This window comes from Lycorma delicatula, chromosome 6, assembly GCF_047948215.1.
Source record: "Lycorma delicatula isolate Av1 chromosome 6, ASM4794821v1, whole genome shotgun sequence".
NCBI classification, from domain to species: domain Eukaryota; kingdom Metazoa; phylum Arthropoda; class Insecta; order Hemiptera; family Fulgoridae; genus Lycorma; species Lycorma delicatula.
Window position 1 is genome coordinate 129205911 of NC_134460.1, and position 15746 is coordinate 129221656.

General features: G+C 28.7%; 1 protein-coding gene across 2 annotated transcripts in view; it reads right to left on the reverse strand.

The window, feature by feature from the left end:
* Positions 1-15746, reverse strand: part of dac (dachshund family transcription factor) — a 665435-nt gene that overhangs the window by 231349 nt on the left and 418340 nt on the right. For both annotated transcript variants that reach the window (XM_075369564.1, XM_075369563.1), the window contains exon 8: positions 7707-7916. In XM_075369564.1, coding sequence (XP_075225679.1) covers positions 7707-7916 — 210 coding nt within the window. The remainder of the gene's footprint in view (positions 1-7706; positions 7917-15746) is intronic.

The window sequence follows — 15746 nt, forward strand, 5'->3', positions numbered from 1 at the left end:
TTTCATTTCTTGTGCCCCACATTTAAGATTCCGTATGTGAAATCGGTTTCAGGACCGCTGAACATAGCAATTTAGGTAATGGTAGTTGCGACCTCCTCACAACTGGTATATCACCCTGAACTTAATGTAAAGCTATGTTTTTCTCCTTGACATGAATCCTTCACGTCAGACGGTGTTCCTGGTGCATAATCAATACCTAGCAAAAACTACTGAAAATAAATTAATAAAAATTTGTATACTTGTTCTCCTTACGCTGTAAGTACACACCAAGAAAGGTTTTTTGAAATTCGAATTTTACAGAGTCAAAATGGAGTAACAATAAAATGTATTATTATTATTTTTAATTTCTCTATAACAAATGATGATATCAAATTGATTTTCGGTGAGTGTAATCACGGTGTATTCATGTGAATATCTAAAAAATAATTTCTAGAATTTTTGAAATTCAACCTTGAAAGTGGTGAAGAAAGGTAAAAAACGTCGAAAACTCATTGAATATTTCCCCCAATTTCGACTATACCAAAGAAGATATTGTCAGTATATTTGGGCTTGCAAATATTCTTCAGATAAATATTATTTACAATTTTCGGTTTTTTTGTTTGTTATAATTTCAATGTTTTAAAAGGTGCGACGATGTACAGCGCGACAGATTAACTAAACCACTCATTGCCACTGTTACTGTATGTGGGACGGGACTGGCTGCCTCCGATTACTTCATTGAAAAACACAAAACAGAAAAAAAAAAAATAGGCCGCGACGGGAAACGCAAGTAACCATACACAGCGGGTGAATCCGCGAATCAGCGAATTCGCAATGTGGATGCTAGTATATATATATATATATATATATATATATATATATATATATATATAGAGAGAGAGAGAGAGAGAGAGAGAGAGGGAGAGCGAGAGAGATTTAAAATGATTTTTGGCTATAATACAGGTTTGTAAATAATTTGTGAGAATCAGTGGGGGAATTTATGAATTATTTCCCTCCAGTATAAAGTAGTAAGCAATAAATTAAAAAGATTTTTTCTGTAATTATCAATGTAATTATTTGAGATTGTAATTTAATAACTAAAAAAACACGCCTATTTATCGAATAATTCGGAATCTTAAAACATCAAATTTAAGAACCAACCAATTTAATTTATCAACCAATTCTATAATGTACAAATCTAAAAATACAAAAAAAAAGTAAAACGAAATTATTTTTTAAAATAAATGGTGCTTTCTAATTGATAATACAATTTCAATCGTTTAATCGTGAAAATCCTGAAGAAATGACACTTTTCCATAAATATTTGAGAGAAATTCATTACTATTCTTGTCAAAGTTTATAAACTTTCTAATGAAGTTTGATTTATCGTACATAAATTTAATAAGAAGGTATAACAAAATTTAAACTTATGGATTACTATTACTTTTTTTATTCAGAGTGGTATTAATTTAACGTAAGCTAGGCATCAAATATTCAAACAGTTCAACTGAAAAAAAATATTATCTCTTAATATCCATTTTTTCTCAATCATGGACTCTGTATTAAACCACGTCAAAGTAAAAATAAAATTTAACGATTGAAGAACCGTAGGTTATAAATGCCATCATATTTCAGAGTTAAATATTTTCAAATATTTTCTGATTCTTGAATAATTATTACGTACGATATACCATGTGAATATTTTTATTAATACAACTAACTTACTGTTTATATATGTGAGATGATTTATGTTTTCATTGTCGTTAATAAGATTAAAAAAAATAAATTGAAATCTATTTTTGGCAAGTATTTTTATTACATATTTATTCAATAGTGATAAAATAACATCAATTTTCTTTTGTACATGGAAATAAAAAAAAAATATGTTAATTTTACATTGAACACGAAGAGAAATTCATGATAAAATCTTTACTTGTACAACTTCAACACTATAATTATTACCAGTACACTAAACTTAAAAAATTTCATTAAATTCCCAACAGACATGTTATTCATTTTATCCAAAAATTAAAATATTTATAAATCTCATTTAAATTAAATTAATCGTTATTTTACATAGCTACACATTAGTAAACAAAAAATAGGTTGGGATGAATATTTTAATTAAAAATAAAACTACCACGTTACCAAACGCACATAAAAATATCTTCTGGTATTAAAGTATTCAACGGTAATTTGTCTATTATTTATATGTAAATTTAATTGCTCTTGATAATTAACCAAAACAATGTTCCGCTTCAGAACTTTCTCTTAACTCTATCTTCTTTACGCGCGCACACATAGATGTTAACGCACAACATACATGTGTGCGTACACACATAAATCAACATCGAATTATATTTTTTTTTTTTCTCTTTCACATTAGTTCTACTTTTTTATATTATTTACATTATCAAGTTTCTGTGTAACACGGACTAGATTAACTTTCTTCGAATTACGATTAGTATATACGTTAAAATACATAAAAACATACGATATATATTGCGACAGAATTACATTTACTTGTACGTACGTGTAAACAGCAAACACTGACATATATTTTGTACTTAATAGGAATCTTGCCAAGTTTAATGTAGTTTTATTGCCGATAGCTGTTTAAATACAATTATTCGTTAAGAAACATTGAGAAATGATATTTTATATGGTCTGAATTGATCTAAATGCAAATTACAACAGTATTATTTTCAAAACATACCTTGAATTAATTGATGATAATTAATTACAGGAGTTTTTAATAATAATACAACGCACATGTTTACTTTTAAAATGCGTCATTCATAGCAATCCATTATTAATATATTTTTCTAATGGGAGGAAAATTTTACCGTCTATTTTATAACTCTAAAAAGAGTAGCAGGTAGATAAATATTGGTCATTTTTTAATGGCAGGAAATTTCGTGTACTGATTTTCAAAGTAGGTTTATCTATCACCTCACTTTATCAATTTCTCAAAGATTACTTAAAAGATGACTGTGAACTATTTGTTGATAAAAATTGGTTGAGAGGCCATAGAAAAGTTCAGTTATTAGTTTGAGAAATTAGAACTGTCGATAATTCTTTATTTAAGTTACGTGTATCTTGTATGGATATGATAATCTTTTAGTTTGATCATCAGTAAAAGAGTCGAGTAAAAGATTAGTTTGAATGTATCAACAAGAGAATAAGACTAAAGACAATTTTTGTAGTAGATTAACTCTTTAAATTCAGTATATCTTTAATCATTTGATTAAGTAGCGACGATTTGCTAGGTGTAGTTTAAATGACATTTATTATTAATTTTTCATAAGGATTTAACATTTGTAGTTTCTATATTACAGGCACCAGTTGAAAATTCCGTGAACGTCTTTCCTAGATCCAGTTTTGTTTGGATATAAATTTCAGGTGGGTTTTGGGATTAGAAAACTATATATAATCAGCCTAAATAGCTTAATAACACACTTGATAACGATATTCTCGGACGAAAATCGATTACCGTTATGAGCTAAATACGATGGATACGGCAAGAGCTGTTTCCTATAGAAGGCGTCTACATATTAATTATTTTACATACATATAGTACATCAATACGCACTACTGCAGTCGAAGCTTTGCTTAATAGATAATGGTGGCATTGGTGGAAGTTAATCTAGCATTCGTGATTATAATTTATACATATTATAGACTAAATATATGTTGTGTATGTGCAGAAACAAAGACCTAATTGCTTTACAAATGCAAATCTGACCTTCAGTACAAAGACTATGTATATTTAAGCCTATTATATATTGCTCTGAATAAAAGTATTAATCCGTAAAATATTCAGTAAATGATTTATCAAGTAAATTTAAACCATTAATATCACACAAATTAAATATATTATCTGCATTATACATATTTATTGATACAATTATTACAAAATGGCACATATAATTACACAATATACGAGGTGTGAGAAAAGTAATGAGACTGACTTTTTACTTACCAAAGTTTTTATTTTTTTCAAACGACAGTATAATCCCCTTTAAAGTAGTTCCCTTGGGCTGCTATACACCGGCGGAGTCATTGTTACCACTCCTGATAGCAGCGCTGGAAGGCTTCAAGTGGTAGGGCTTTAAACTGGTCGGTCACAGTCTTTTGAATGTTTCCAGAGTTCCAAAATGACGTCCTTTTTAGACATGTTTCAATTTCGAGAAAAGGAAAAGTCACAAGGACTCAAATCAGGTGAATGGAGGGTTTGACTAACGATAGGAATGCGTTTTCAGGTCAAAAATTCCGTGATGGAAATGGCCGTGTGACACGGGGTCATTGTCATGGTGAAGCATCCACTTGTCTGCAATGTCTGGTCTCACGCGAATCACTCTTTTCCTGAGCCTTTCAAGGACACCTCTACAAAACACTTGGTTGACAATTTGTCCTGGAGGATCAAATTCTTTATGCACGATACCCCTACTGTCAAAAAAGCAAATCGCATGGTTTTGATCTTTGATTTGCTCATTTGACATTTTTTCGGTCGAGGAGATGATGGAGTGTGCCGCTCTTCGCTTTGCCGCTTTGTTTCAGGATCGTACTCAAATATCCAGGTTTTATTACCTGTGATCAGACGATTGAAGAATTCTTGGTCAGTGTCAATCCTCTCAAGAAGGTCAATGCACACGTTTCTTCGATAGTCCTTCTGTTCCGTTGTGAGGTTTTTCGGCACCAATTTCGCACAAACCTTTCGCATGTCCAAATCGTCTGTAAAAATTTTATGTACGGTGAAAGTGTTTAAATTTAACTGTTAACTCATCATCCTTATTGTTAAACGACGGTTTGATCTTACAAGAACCCTCACACGCTCAACGTTTTTGTCAGATTTTGAAGTTGAAGGTCTCCCTGAGCGAGGTTGATCTTCAACGTGAACTCGGCCTTCCAAAAATGATTTGTGCTAGCGGAAAACTTGTGCTCTTGATAAGCAATGTCCCCGTAGGCCTGTTTCAACTATTTAAAGGTCACACTCGCGGATTCCCCAAGTTAACACAAAACTTGATTGCACAACGTCGCTCTAAAAATTCTGATGCTCCATTTTCGTAACACACCACAAAAACACAACTTCACTAATGGCGCTGTCAAAAATAATGTGTTGGCTGAACGGAGTTGAACCTCGTACTGAGCACGTGGAAGAGATGAACAAATCGGTCTAGCACAGACCGGTAGACACAGCGTTGCCAGATCGCTCGCAGTGTTACCAATCTCATTACTTTTTTCACACACCTCGTATAGCACTGTTTAGAATAACATTTGCGAATTCTTAAAAGTTTTCTTCCATTCCAACGTAGATAAAATCTAAAGAATAACGTTTTGGCAATGGTTACCTTCAAATATGAGAAGGTCTTTGATTCAGTTATTCTGAAAATGTCAATTATTTTAAAAGAATATCATTAATACATCCAAAATACCGTCTTAACATGAAAAATTCCAGAGATTTAAAAACTCTAGGTGCAGGAAAATATATAATTTTGAACTTAAACTTGTTTAAGTAAAATTGACAAAAAAAAAATAGCTTTTCGGTAATAGCACAAAATTGTAGAAGAAAAAACCGTATAGACTTGCCCAATTTTCTTGATTTTTTAAAGGTTTTTTTCCATTTTACCAAATAAATCTTTTTAAAATAGAGATTTGTTGGTATCAGTGTAACAACGTTTGATATGTAGTTATCACATTATTGATTTTCAAGCACTTCTGTTAGCAAAGTACAAAGGTAATAAATGCGGAACCCCCTCCGCTGCTTTTTAAATATTTGTAAAATTATGACAATCATACCGGTAAATCGTACTCTTTACAATAATAACTGATTAATTAATTACAATGAGATTGGTAAAAATCGGCTTTGATTAGAATTCGAATAATTTAAATATTTGAGGAAATTGGTAGTTTAAATTTTTTTACAGAATATTACTGGTATCTAAAAGATAATAGATAAGTAAGAAAAAAATTTACCCTTCAACATGTTTAACGTAGTGTGACACTCCTTACCTCAAAATCATCCATCCTTGACGGATTTTTTTAAAAACAGATTTAATATAATCATAATCATTTTTCCAAATATATAAGTCATTCTACAAGATTTAGTTCCTACGTCCACCCTTTTTGTAAAATACTAAGTGAAATATAGGATCACACATACATTTTAAGAGTTTTTAGTACAGTATTTCATAGGCTCCTAATTTACACATATAAATTTTATATATATAAATTAGTAATCTTTGACATGATATCAATATTTTACCTCTATTATTACTATCAGTCAAAAAAGTAGGATCACCAATCCAAACAAATTTTATTTTAAATATAACAAAATTTAAAATAAGCAAAATTGAATTATAAACAGTTTTTTAGGTGATCATTTAAAGGAAAAAATTTAAGAATTTTTAAACATTGTATATTAAACCACTTTTGTCTTTCAGGCTTTCAGTTGGTACAAAATAAAATTACGGATTAAAATCATGATTCGATTATTTCAAATGAATTTACAGTTTCTATTATCATTCATTGTATTACTTTTAGATAAGTAAATTGTACTGCTTTATGAAATTTGTAAAAAAAAAATAAGAGATTAATAAATATATTAAAAAAATGGAAATATAAATATTCAAAATATGTTTGGATATTATTTAATTTAAGAATTCTAACACAACTGAAACACTCTGTAGATTAAATTGATAAAAAATTAGCTTTAGAATTAAGCGATGAATATTCTCATTAGCAGAATATTGAAACAAAAATTGGCAGCACTGGTTTTAGTATTTCGTAATAATCGGTCATCTTTATATCTAGTAAAAAATGGTTGGAGGGTCATAATGTTATCTAAATATTTTGTACTATGTGGATATATTATTAATAAAATACGAGTTTTATAAATTTAACACTTTGGGAAATACATCAAACAATTTTATATCATATTGTGATATCTAAAATAATCATGTAAAAAATAATAATAATTAAAAATAATATGAAAATTAAATAAATATATGGAATTTTATTTATTTCTAAGCTGCTAAAACGAGTAAAATTTATTTAAAACAAAAATCGTCCCTATTTAACATTTTCTTTTTATTTACTTTAAAATATCTTCATGCTGTTTGCTATAGACATCCTTATCTTTAAATCAGATTTCCACAACACAAAAGCTAATTTCATAGTGTCTATTGTAAAAAACAAAAATAGGCTAAATGTTAATTTCAATTTAAATAAATAATGTAATGTTGAAACGTAAAAAAACACATAAAATACAGTGTATTATTTTTAAACCTATTTCAGTCACAAGTCATTATCGGTTATAAAAAACTTCAGATGGTTTGAGTAAGACAACAATGATCTTTTTTTGTTTAAATTATTCAGAATGATATTAACCAATTGATTTATACTACGTTTAAGAGATATAATTTCGAATAAACCTTTGCAGTAGAAGACAATAAATTAAAGGATTTAAGATTGATTACCCGTATAACCTGCATAACCTGCTTATGACAACACTAATATAATGAGAAATAGAGTTTACTTCTTTCTATATCTTATTTTTTCCTTATTTTTTTACATATAAATTCTCTCGGAAATACATATATAAAAATAAAATTATATATTCAGATACTTTTTTATAAATAAAATAAAATAAAATATACCTTAGATGAAATGAATGAAAATAAAAAACTTAAAGCTAGTGCTATTATATAACTTGTAAAAATTCATACCTTTCTCGTAGTTTATCTGTCGCTCTTGCTGACGGGCATTGTCAGCAGCGACCTTGAGCAGTCCTTGGATGTTCCTGAGCAGGGTCTCCGTTGAGGATATACCTGTAGGGTCCGGCGCCGCCCCCAAGGTAGAATAATTGAGTGCATGAGGCGACACACTTCCCCCCGCACTACCACCCCCACCACCTGTTTCAGCGACATCGCTTAACTCTGAAACATTATTAAAAAAAAATTAAATTAGAAATACTTTTTTTTAAATTTATAATAGAACTAATTACATTTTCCCAACCCATTATTAAAAAAAAATAATAATAATAAACACTAAATTATACAGGAAAAAGATTTAAAAAATCTTTTTATCAGGTTCGAATTATTGAAAATTAAATAATTTTTATTTAATTTACTTTTAAAAATTAGCAATAATTTATTCAACTCCAAATTTGAAGTTTAGATGGACATTATTAAATAATTAAAAGTTAAAAAAACGGTTTGTGTTCAAACTGTTTCATAAATGTCACTTTTAATGAATTAATATAATCTTAAAATTATTATCTAATATAGATATATATCTTTGTCTCCAATTTAAACTTGCGCAAAGCTGAAAAAATCGGTATACAAAGCGTTTTGTTACAAAAATAAATTCATTATAATCATCACCAGTTCATTATGATCAAAAAAATAATATATAACATTCACTTGAAATTGTATACAAAGGTAGGGAAATTTCTGAGCCTCACAAAGAAAACAAGAGATTTTAGCATTTTTTTTTTCAATGTAGTTACCGTGCAATTTGATACATGGAAATTAACAATTGTCCAAATTTTTTATACCCTCAGTATAATCCTATTTTTCTATTTCTTCAAAATAAATGATTGTCTCAATTTCAAACTAATAATTTGAAAAAACTTTCGTTCAGGAAGTCGTTTCTTTAAATTTAGGAAGAGAAATTAATTTCTGGAGCCAAAGCAAGCAAAAACGACGCATATAGAAGTACTTCGAAACGTAAATCATGGAATTTTTGGTAAGAATTTGAGACGTGTCTGCAGGGGCATTATTGGTAAAAGAGTACTTTATTTTTGGCAAAACGTGAAAATTTAGCCTGAATAACCTGATTAATTTCATCGGTCAAGGTAAGAAGCATAATACTCCTTGGTAATGGTTTTTGCCTTTTTCCAGGTAGCTTATGAGCACAACACCACGAGAATCCCCAAAAACCGTAGCCATGACCTTTCCTAAAGATGGAACCGTTTTCGCTTCCTTTGGTGCATTTTCACCCACTGCTGAAATGCGTTCAAAAATATTCAGTCGAATATCTTTTAGGTAGACTGTTATCAAACATGGCACCCATAGAGCGGAAAGCTTTTTCATACCCGAAACATCGCGCGCAATGTAGTAGAAATAGTCTATCGAGATGTTCTAATTTCAGCTCGCTTACCAACAGTCGGGGATCATTTCATGCAGAATTGTGGAGTTTTGAGAAGAATTCGTCAACCGTAGCGGTTTTGGGCGTCCCGAGCGTTCATCATCTTGAATGGTTCTTGAACGTTAAATTCAGCAGCCTACTATTTTACCATCGAAAACGACGGGGAAGAATTCTTTGAAATGAAATGTAATACTTTCTGTATGCCGATTGGGTTTAAATCTTTTAAAACAAAGAACTTTATAAAAATTCGAATTTTAATTTTATCCATTTTCCAGCAAAATTTAAACTTGTTTGCTTTACACAATTTACCACAAACAAGCAAATAAAATTACGTTTTTGAATTATGCAGCTAATATAAACTGCACATATACACATTCTTTTTCCGTAAATTTCTTTATAAGTGCAAAGATGTATTATTCAAATACGTAATTCATAGAAAGTAAAAGAAAACAATGCAATTCTTAAGAATATTAATATCATACATTTTTATGTTAAATTTATATATTACAGCGCTGCATCTACTAATAAGATCATTAGTGACAACTTCGTGGTTGATTAATTATAAATTTTGCACATCCGAACTAGAATCAAACCCAGAACCTTTAGTGTAGCAACAGGCACGCCACTCCTTGTACGAGGCAAGGTGGTCTTTTAATATACTACTACTTAATAAATTAATCTAATAAAATTCAACTAATAGGTAGTATCTAAGTATAAAACTGGAATAACAAATTAATTATCATCTATTACATGTATTTATAACAATAAACATAAAGGAAACAGAATATTATGCGGTTATTTATTGATTAATTAAATGTATTATTTTACAATGTTATAATAAAATATAATTAATCGGTAAACTGAAGTATATTTAGTGACTAAAATACTTCTGTGTAATTTAATAATGTACTTCTACATAAGATTGCTCAAATAAACGTACATTTAGAATAAAACATATTGCATTGGTAAGTAATACTGATAGTAAATGGTTGTGTTATTAAGCGGTTGTAAATTTTATTATGAAAAATAAAACCTATGTAAATCATTTATTATAGTTATATTTTATCTAATATACATGAATAAACTTTTAAAGAGAATTATAATAACATCATAAAATTTGTACGTTTCATATAAAATATTACATACGAAAACGTATTATTTCAAAGTTTTTTTTATTGAAGTTGGATTTCATTTTTTATTAAACTAATATTATTAAAAACATAATACTATTTTTATCGATATCTATACAGATTTTTCTTTTATCTAATAACTTTTTCTACTGTAATATATAATAGGGAAAAATACTACGCTCTCAGTTATAAACTTAGAAAGTAAAAAAAAAGAAAAGATTTCATGATTAATCTAACTCATAATGTATTATTAGCTAATCAAACATATGTTGTATGAATAAATGTGCTTGATAAAATAATAAAGAAGAAAAACTCAACATGGAAAATTATATAATGTTAGCACATAAATGAAAAGGAAAGATTTAAACGAGAAAAAGAAAAATAAACAAAATCTCTTGAGAAGAGGTTAAGTGAGTACGTACATACATATATACTTACTTATATGTGTATGAGAGTATTGTAATGGCATGGTTAATAAAAGGGAAAGAATAGTGTATATGCTATAAGATTGTATTGTAGCATACATCACGTGTTGCACACTAATAATGCACCTCGTGGGACCTTCTTTTCTTCTCTCTGTCTTTCTCTTATTTTTTTCTTTATTTTTATTTTATTTTGTTTTGCTTTAATGTACAACCTAAGAAAACTATTATTTTAAGGCTGCCTGTAATCGCTTCGTTAATAAAACGCGTCGCGGAACCGGTCTGCAGTTCGGGTTCGAAGCGAGCCAGCAACGTCCGTGGATGGGCACGATCGTGCGCGTGCTTAAGTCTTTGTTAGACTGAGAGTTTAGTATTCCATTCCGCTTGTTTTCATACTAAATAATCCCATTACATAGTCAATTCACCTTATAACTGATGAAAAATTCGAACGCAAGACTTCTTTCTTTCTATACTTCTTTATTGTATATATATATATATACACACACACACAGCTCAACCACCCACCCAACCGATCGGCCAACAAATGTATAGGCTATACAGACATATATATACATAGTGGTACACGCCTCCATTAAGATGGTATCTTGTTTCAGATATCTCCACCAGTAAATCTAGGAATCTGTTTAGAATATTTACTGCAATACATAGGCATGTGTGTGCTTTGCTCTTAACAAAGTGTTTTTATTTTTTTTTTAATGTGTTCTTTATTTATAACATAATGAAAGCCATTACATTTTAATATTATAACAATCTCATCTATCAATTGATTTTTAAAGGTACAAGTAACAACCAATTAATGTAATTTATTTTATAGTCGTTAAACAAATAAAGAAAGTATACGTAATTATATATTATGAAATAACCAATAAATTACATAGAATATTATTGTATTTTCAATAATTTCAAATAATAAGATATATTAAAATCTAAAACCTTATTCGTGAATTACATTTTCATTTTTATTTCGTTCTTAAAAATATTACAGAAAGAGATTTCATTTTTGGATGTAAACTTGAACTGCAGTTAGTAATTTATTTCATGAGAAATTTAAATTAAACACAATTTCATTTATTTATTTATTTTTTATTTATAGTCGTATCAACAATTACAGTCATTAGCGACTTGACAGTGTAATGTAACTGTACGGTAAATATTTAGTCTTGAACAAACTCAAGCCAACCATTTCTGAGAAGTGTTGTTAATTGAAACCCAACCATCAAATAACATCGTTACTCACGATCTAGTATTCAAATCCGAATAAAAGAAACTACCTTTATTAGAAACTGAACCTCAGAACTCTCGACTTAGAAATGAGCTGATTTACAACGACAAGTTTACCACTAGACCAACCTGGATTAAATTAACTTTTATTTATATTTCACTTCAAAATTAAAAAAAAATTATTTTCACATTTATTACCAGTTTGTTAAAATTTATTCTAATGTGAAAAATTAATATAAATATATAAGAAATAAATAAATATTATTGTAGCTATTAATGTGGAAAGTTTTAAATTAATACTAATAATGCTATTTGGCAATAGATTTTTCATAAATTATTTACTAGTGCTAGAATAAAATAGTTCTAGAAACATCAAAATTAGATACAATTTTATATACATATATTATTTGTGCTATTTGTAAATTAATTATCTAAATAACACTAAAAAATATTTTATTAAAAGACACTATAAAAATTCTGCGTTATTTTTTACCTACTTTTAATTTTTTTCTACGTAAATGTATAAATACAAAAAAGACGTTAGACAAAAAGATTTGACATAGTTGTGCATATTTAGTTAACAAATAATTTAGAAAAAAAAAATTTAAAGAAAAACAACAAAACAAATTTTATTTTATGAAAAAAAAAAGAGTAAATAAAGCAATGAAATAGTTTATTAAGCATACAACTTAACTAAATAAACAGAATGCAGGCTATGTAATTCTAAAAATGGTTTATTGTTGGTACTAATAAATAATTTATACGATATAGGTAATATATATATATATATATATAATATCTAAGATTGGTGATGAAAGTCGTCTGAAAGGATGGATACAGAATGAAGTACGTTGCGTGCAGACAGTCTGTTGGATAAATGACATCGTCTTGGGACACGAACCGAGGACTGTGGGAAACTTACAAGCAGTAGCAGCTGGTGGCCAGAGAATGGCAAACAACAGGGGGTATTACAAACTCTTTCTCTCAGCCACACTCTCTAAAATTATTGCATTTTAGACCGACATTGAGTGGTTACAAAAGAAAGAAAATAATAAAAACAATAAGGTATGGCAATATCGCAAACAATGACATACGTAATAAAAGATATAGCATTGTTTATTTAATATAATACTAAACTTTTCCTTTAGTTATTTAACAGTATTATAATAACAATACTATTACTAATAATGATCGTGATGAAACTACAATCATGCAAAAAATATAATAATAATTTCCTAGAATGACATGTTTTTCTTTCAGTTATTAACAAGCAAATTTCTATAGATTACTTTATTAAAACTAATTTAAATAACGTTGTAAAAAAGTTAAATTCTAAGAAAAATTAATTGAAGTAAATAAATTACAGATACCAACGTTACATAAGAAAGTATTAATATATGACAAAACGTTTAAATATTTCAACAAAAAAACAATTTTCTGCAGTGAATTAAAAATTCTTACAATTTGTATTAAAATTTTCGTAGATTTAGTGTTTTTATGACTGACCTATCATGCTATATAAAAGGAATAAAATCATACAATCAGTCCAACTTTTTTTTTTTTTATTACTGATTGCAATACAGAAATATTTAACATTACTATACGGAGAGGAAATACAACGTTTCAGTTTAAAGTACAAACAGCAACTAAACAACCACACGAATCACTTAGCTTTGAACTTCCTAGACAACGGGTATGACGTCAGAAGATTAAAACGGCCACACGTTCTGGACCTTAGTGACTCGTGTCTTAAGTGTAACTTCAGCTGAGTGCTGTGCATTATCTTTTCGATTTTTAGGTTCAAATTTATTACTTATTCTTTTATTTTTTTCTCATTTTTTCATATTATTTCTTACTATTTATGACTATTCATTTTTCTTTCTTTTGTTCTAGGGTTCGTTTTTATTACGTGTTAAATGTTTATAATTTCTTATTGTACGAACTGATGCCACAAAAGTTCTTTGTAATAGTGTGTAATTTTTGAGGAGTTTTACTGGGAACTCCTTACACGTGATTGGGAGTATGATCGACTTTATTCAAGGTTAGCACAAATGTAACCGATTGTAAATAAACTTTGAAACTATAACAAAAATTATTGATTTTTACATTTTTATCCTAAATAATTTACATTATAAAGAAAAAGAATTTAGATATTTAACCTTCTTTCTTTTTCCTATTTAGCGGAGGCTAAATAGAAAAAAGTAATTACCGGTAATTACCGTTCAGATAATATTTCAGAGGATGATATGTATGAGTGTAAATGAAGTGTAATCTTGTACAGTCTCAATTCGACCATTCCTGAGATGTGTGATTAATTGAAACCCATCCACCAAAGAACACCGGTATCCACGATCTAGTATTCAAATCCGTGTAAAAGTAACTGACTTTACTAGGACTTGAACGCTGAAACTCTCGACTTCCCAAATCAGCTGATTTGGGAAGACGTGTTCGACACTAGACCAACCCGGTGGATTAAATATTTAACCTGAAACGAGATAAAAGCCCCTTCTGAAGCTGATTAGCTTCTGGAGGTAATAGATATCTTACACTAGGCTTACAAATAAAAATAAGGAGTGAAGTGGTTTCCCGTTAACCTTCTTCAGTGAACCAAAAATACTTTATCACGCATTGAGCGTAATAAACCATGCAAAATACAGGGTATATTCTATAAGTGACACCTTAACTTAATCTATTACAGGGACTAGATGAAAAATAAATATCATTACTCTTAGAGAAAGCGACGCTGATTCTCTAATACTTCAGGTCTTTATATGGATTAAAACTAAAAGATAGATTGGGAAATATCGATTAAATTACTGCTTAATAAGATGCATAAATTTAACTGAAGTTTAATAAGTACGAAAATGAGAGGAGTTACTGTAAAGATGCTAAAACTTAGGGGGGAATAAATCCCATCTATTTTGATTAAGAAGACATTATGGTATTCAATATAATAAATTTTCTTTTTCTACAAATAATACCCATTATATTTTATTTGTTATCCTTCAACAGTGAAAAATAACTTGACTTAGTAAATTTTGTGCAACGAAAACTCAGATCGGCATTTAAATGAAATTGCTGAAATAATGATTTATTAAATATATTACAATAAATATTTAATTGATAAACTATTTTTATATACAATAGAGATACCCCATGCCGATTTAATGAAGTATTCATCTGACTAACAGATTTCAATAATTATGTACGCAAGCCTAAATGTGATCATAAATGAGAATATGTAATCTTGAGCTGGGAATCGAACCGATGATCTACCGCAAAATAGCTATTATTCTCAATATTAAAATTATAAGCTGAAATTATAAAAACAGCACTGGTAATAATAACAAGTAAATCTTCATTTAATTTAATACGGTTTCTTTATTTGATCTAGATTACAGGATATACTCTAAACTCTATTCCAATTACAACGTAACATCTGGTCTTGTGTTCTGACTTCGCTAATTCGACTTTAGTGAACGGTGAAGTAGACACCAATAGACCCAGTTAAAAATAACTGATTTTAATTAAGATTAAAACAATGTTTTAACTTATATTTATTTTCTAATTATTTTTAACATTTTTAAAAATGTTTCAAATTTTATTAAAAAAAATAATAATCATAATAACAATAATTTAAAAAATTATACTTTAAATTCCATTCTTAATATTTAAATTTTCACAGTCTGTACATATATAAAGTGTAGATAACTTTGCATAAATAATATATATATATAGCCTATGACATTCCCAGTAACGTGAGGATTCTAACGCAGTGTCATACATCTAAATTGGTTTAGCCGTTGAGCTTCTGCAGTGGAAC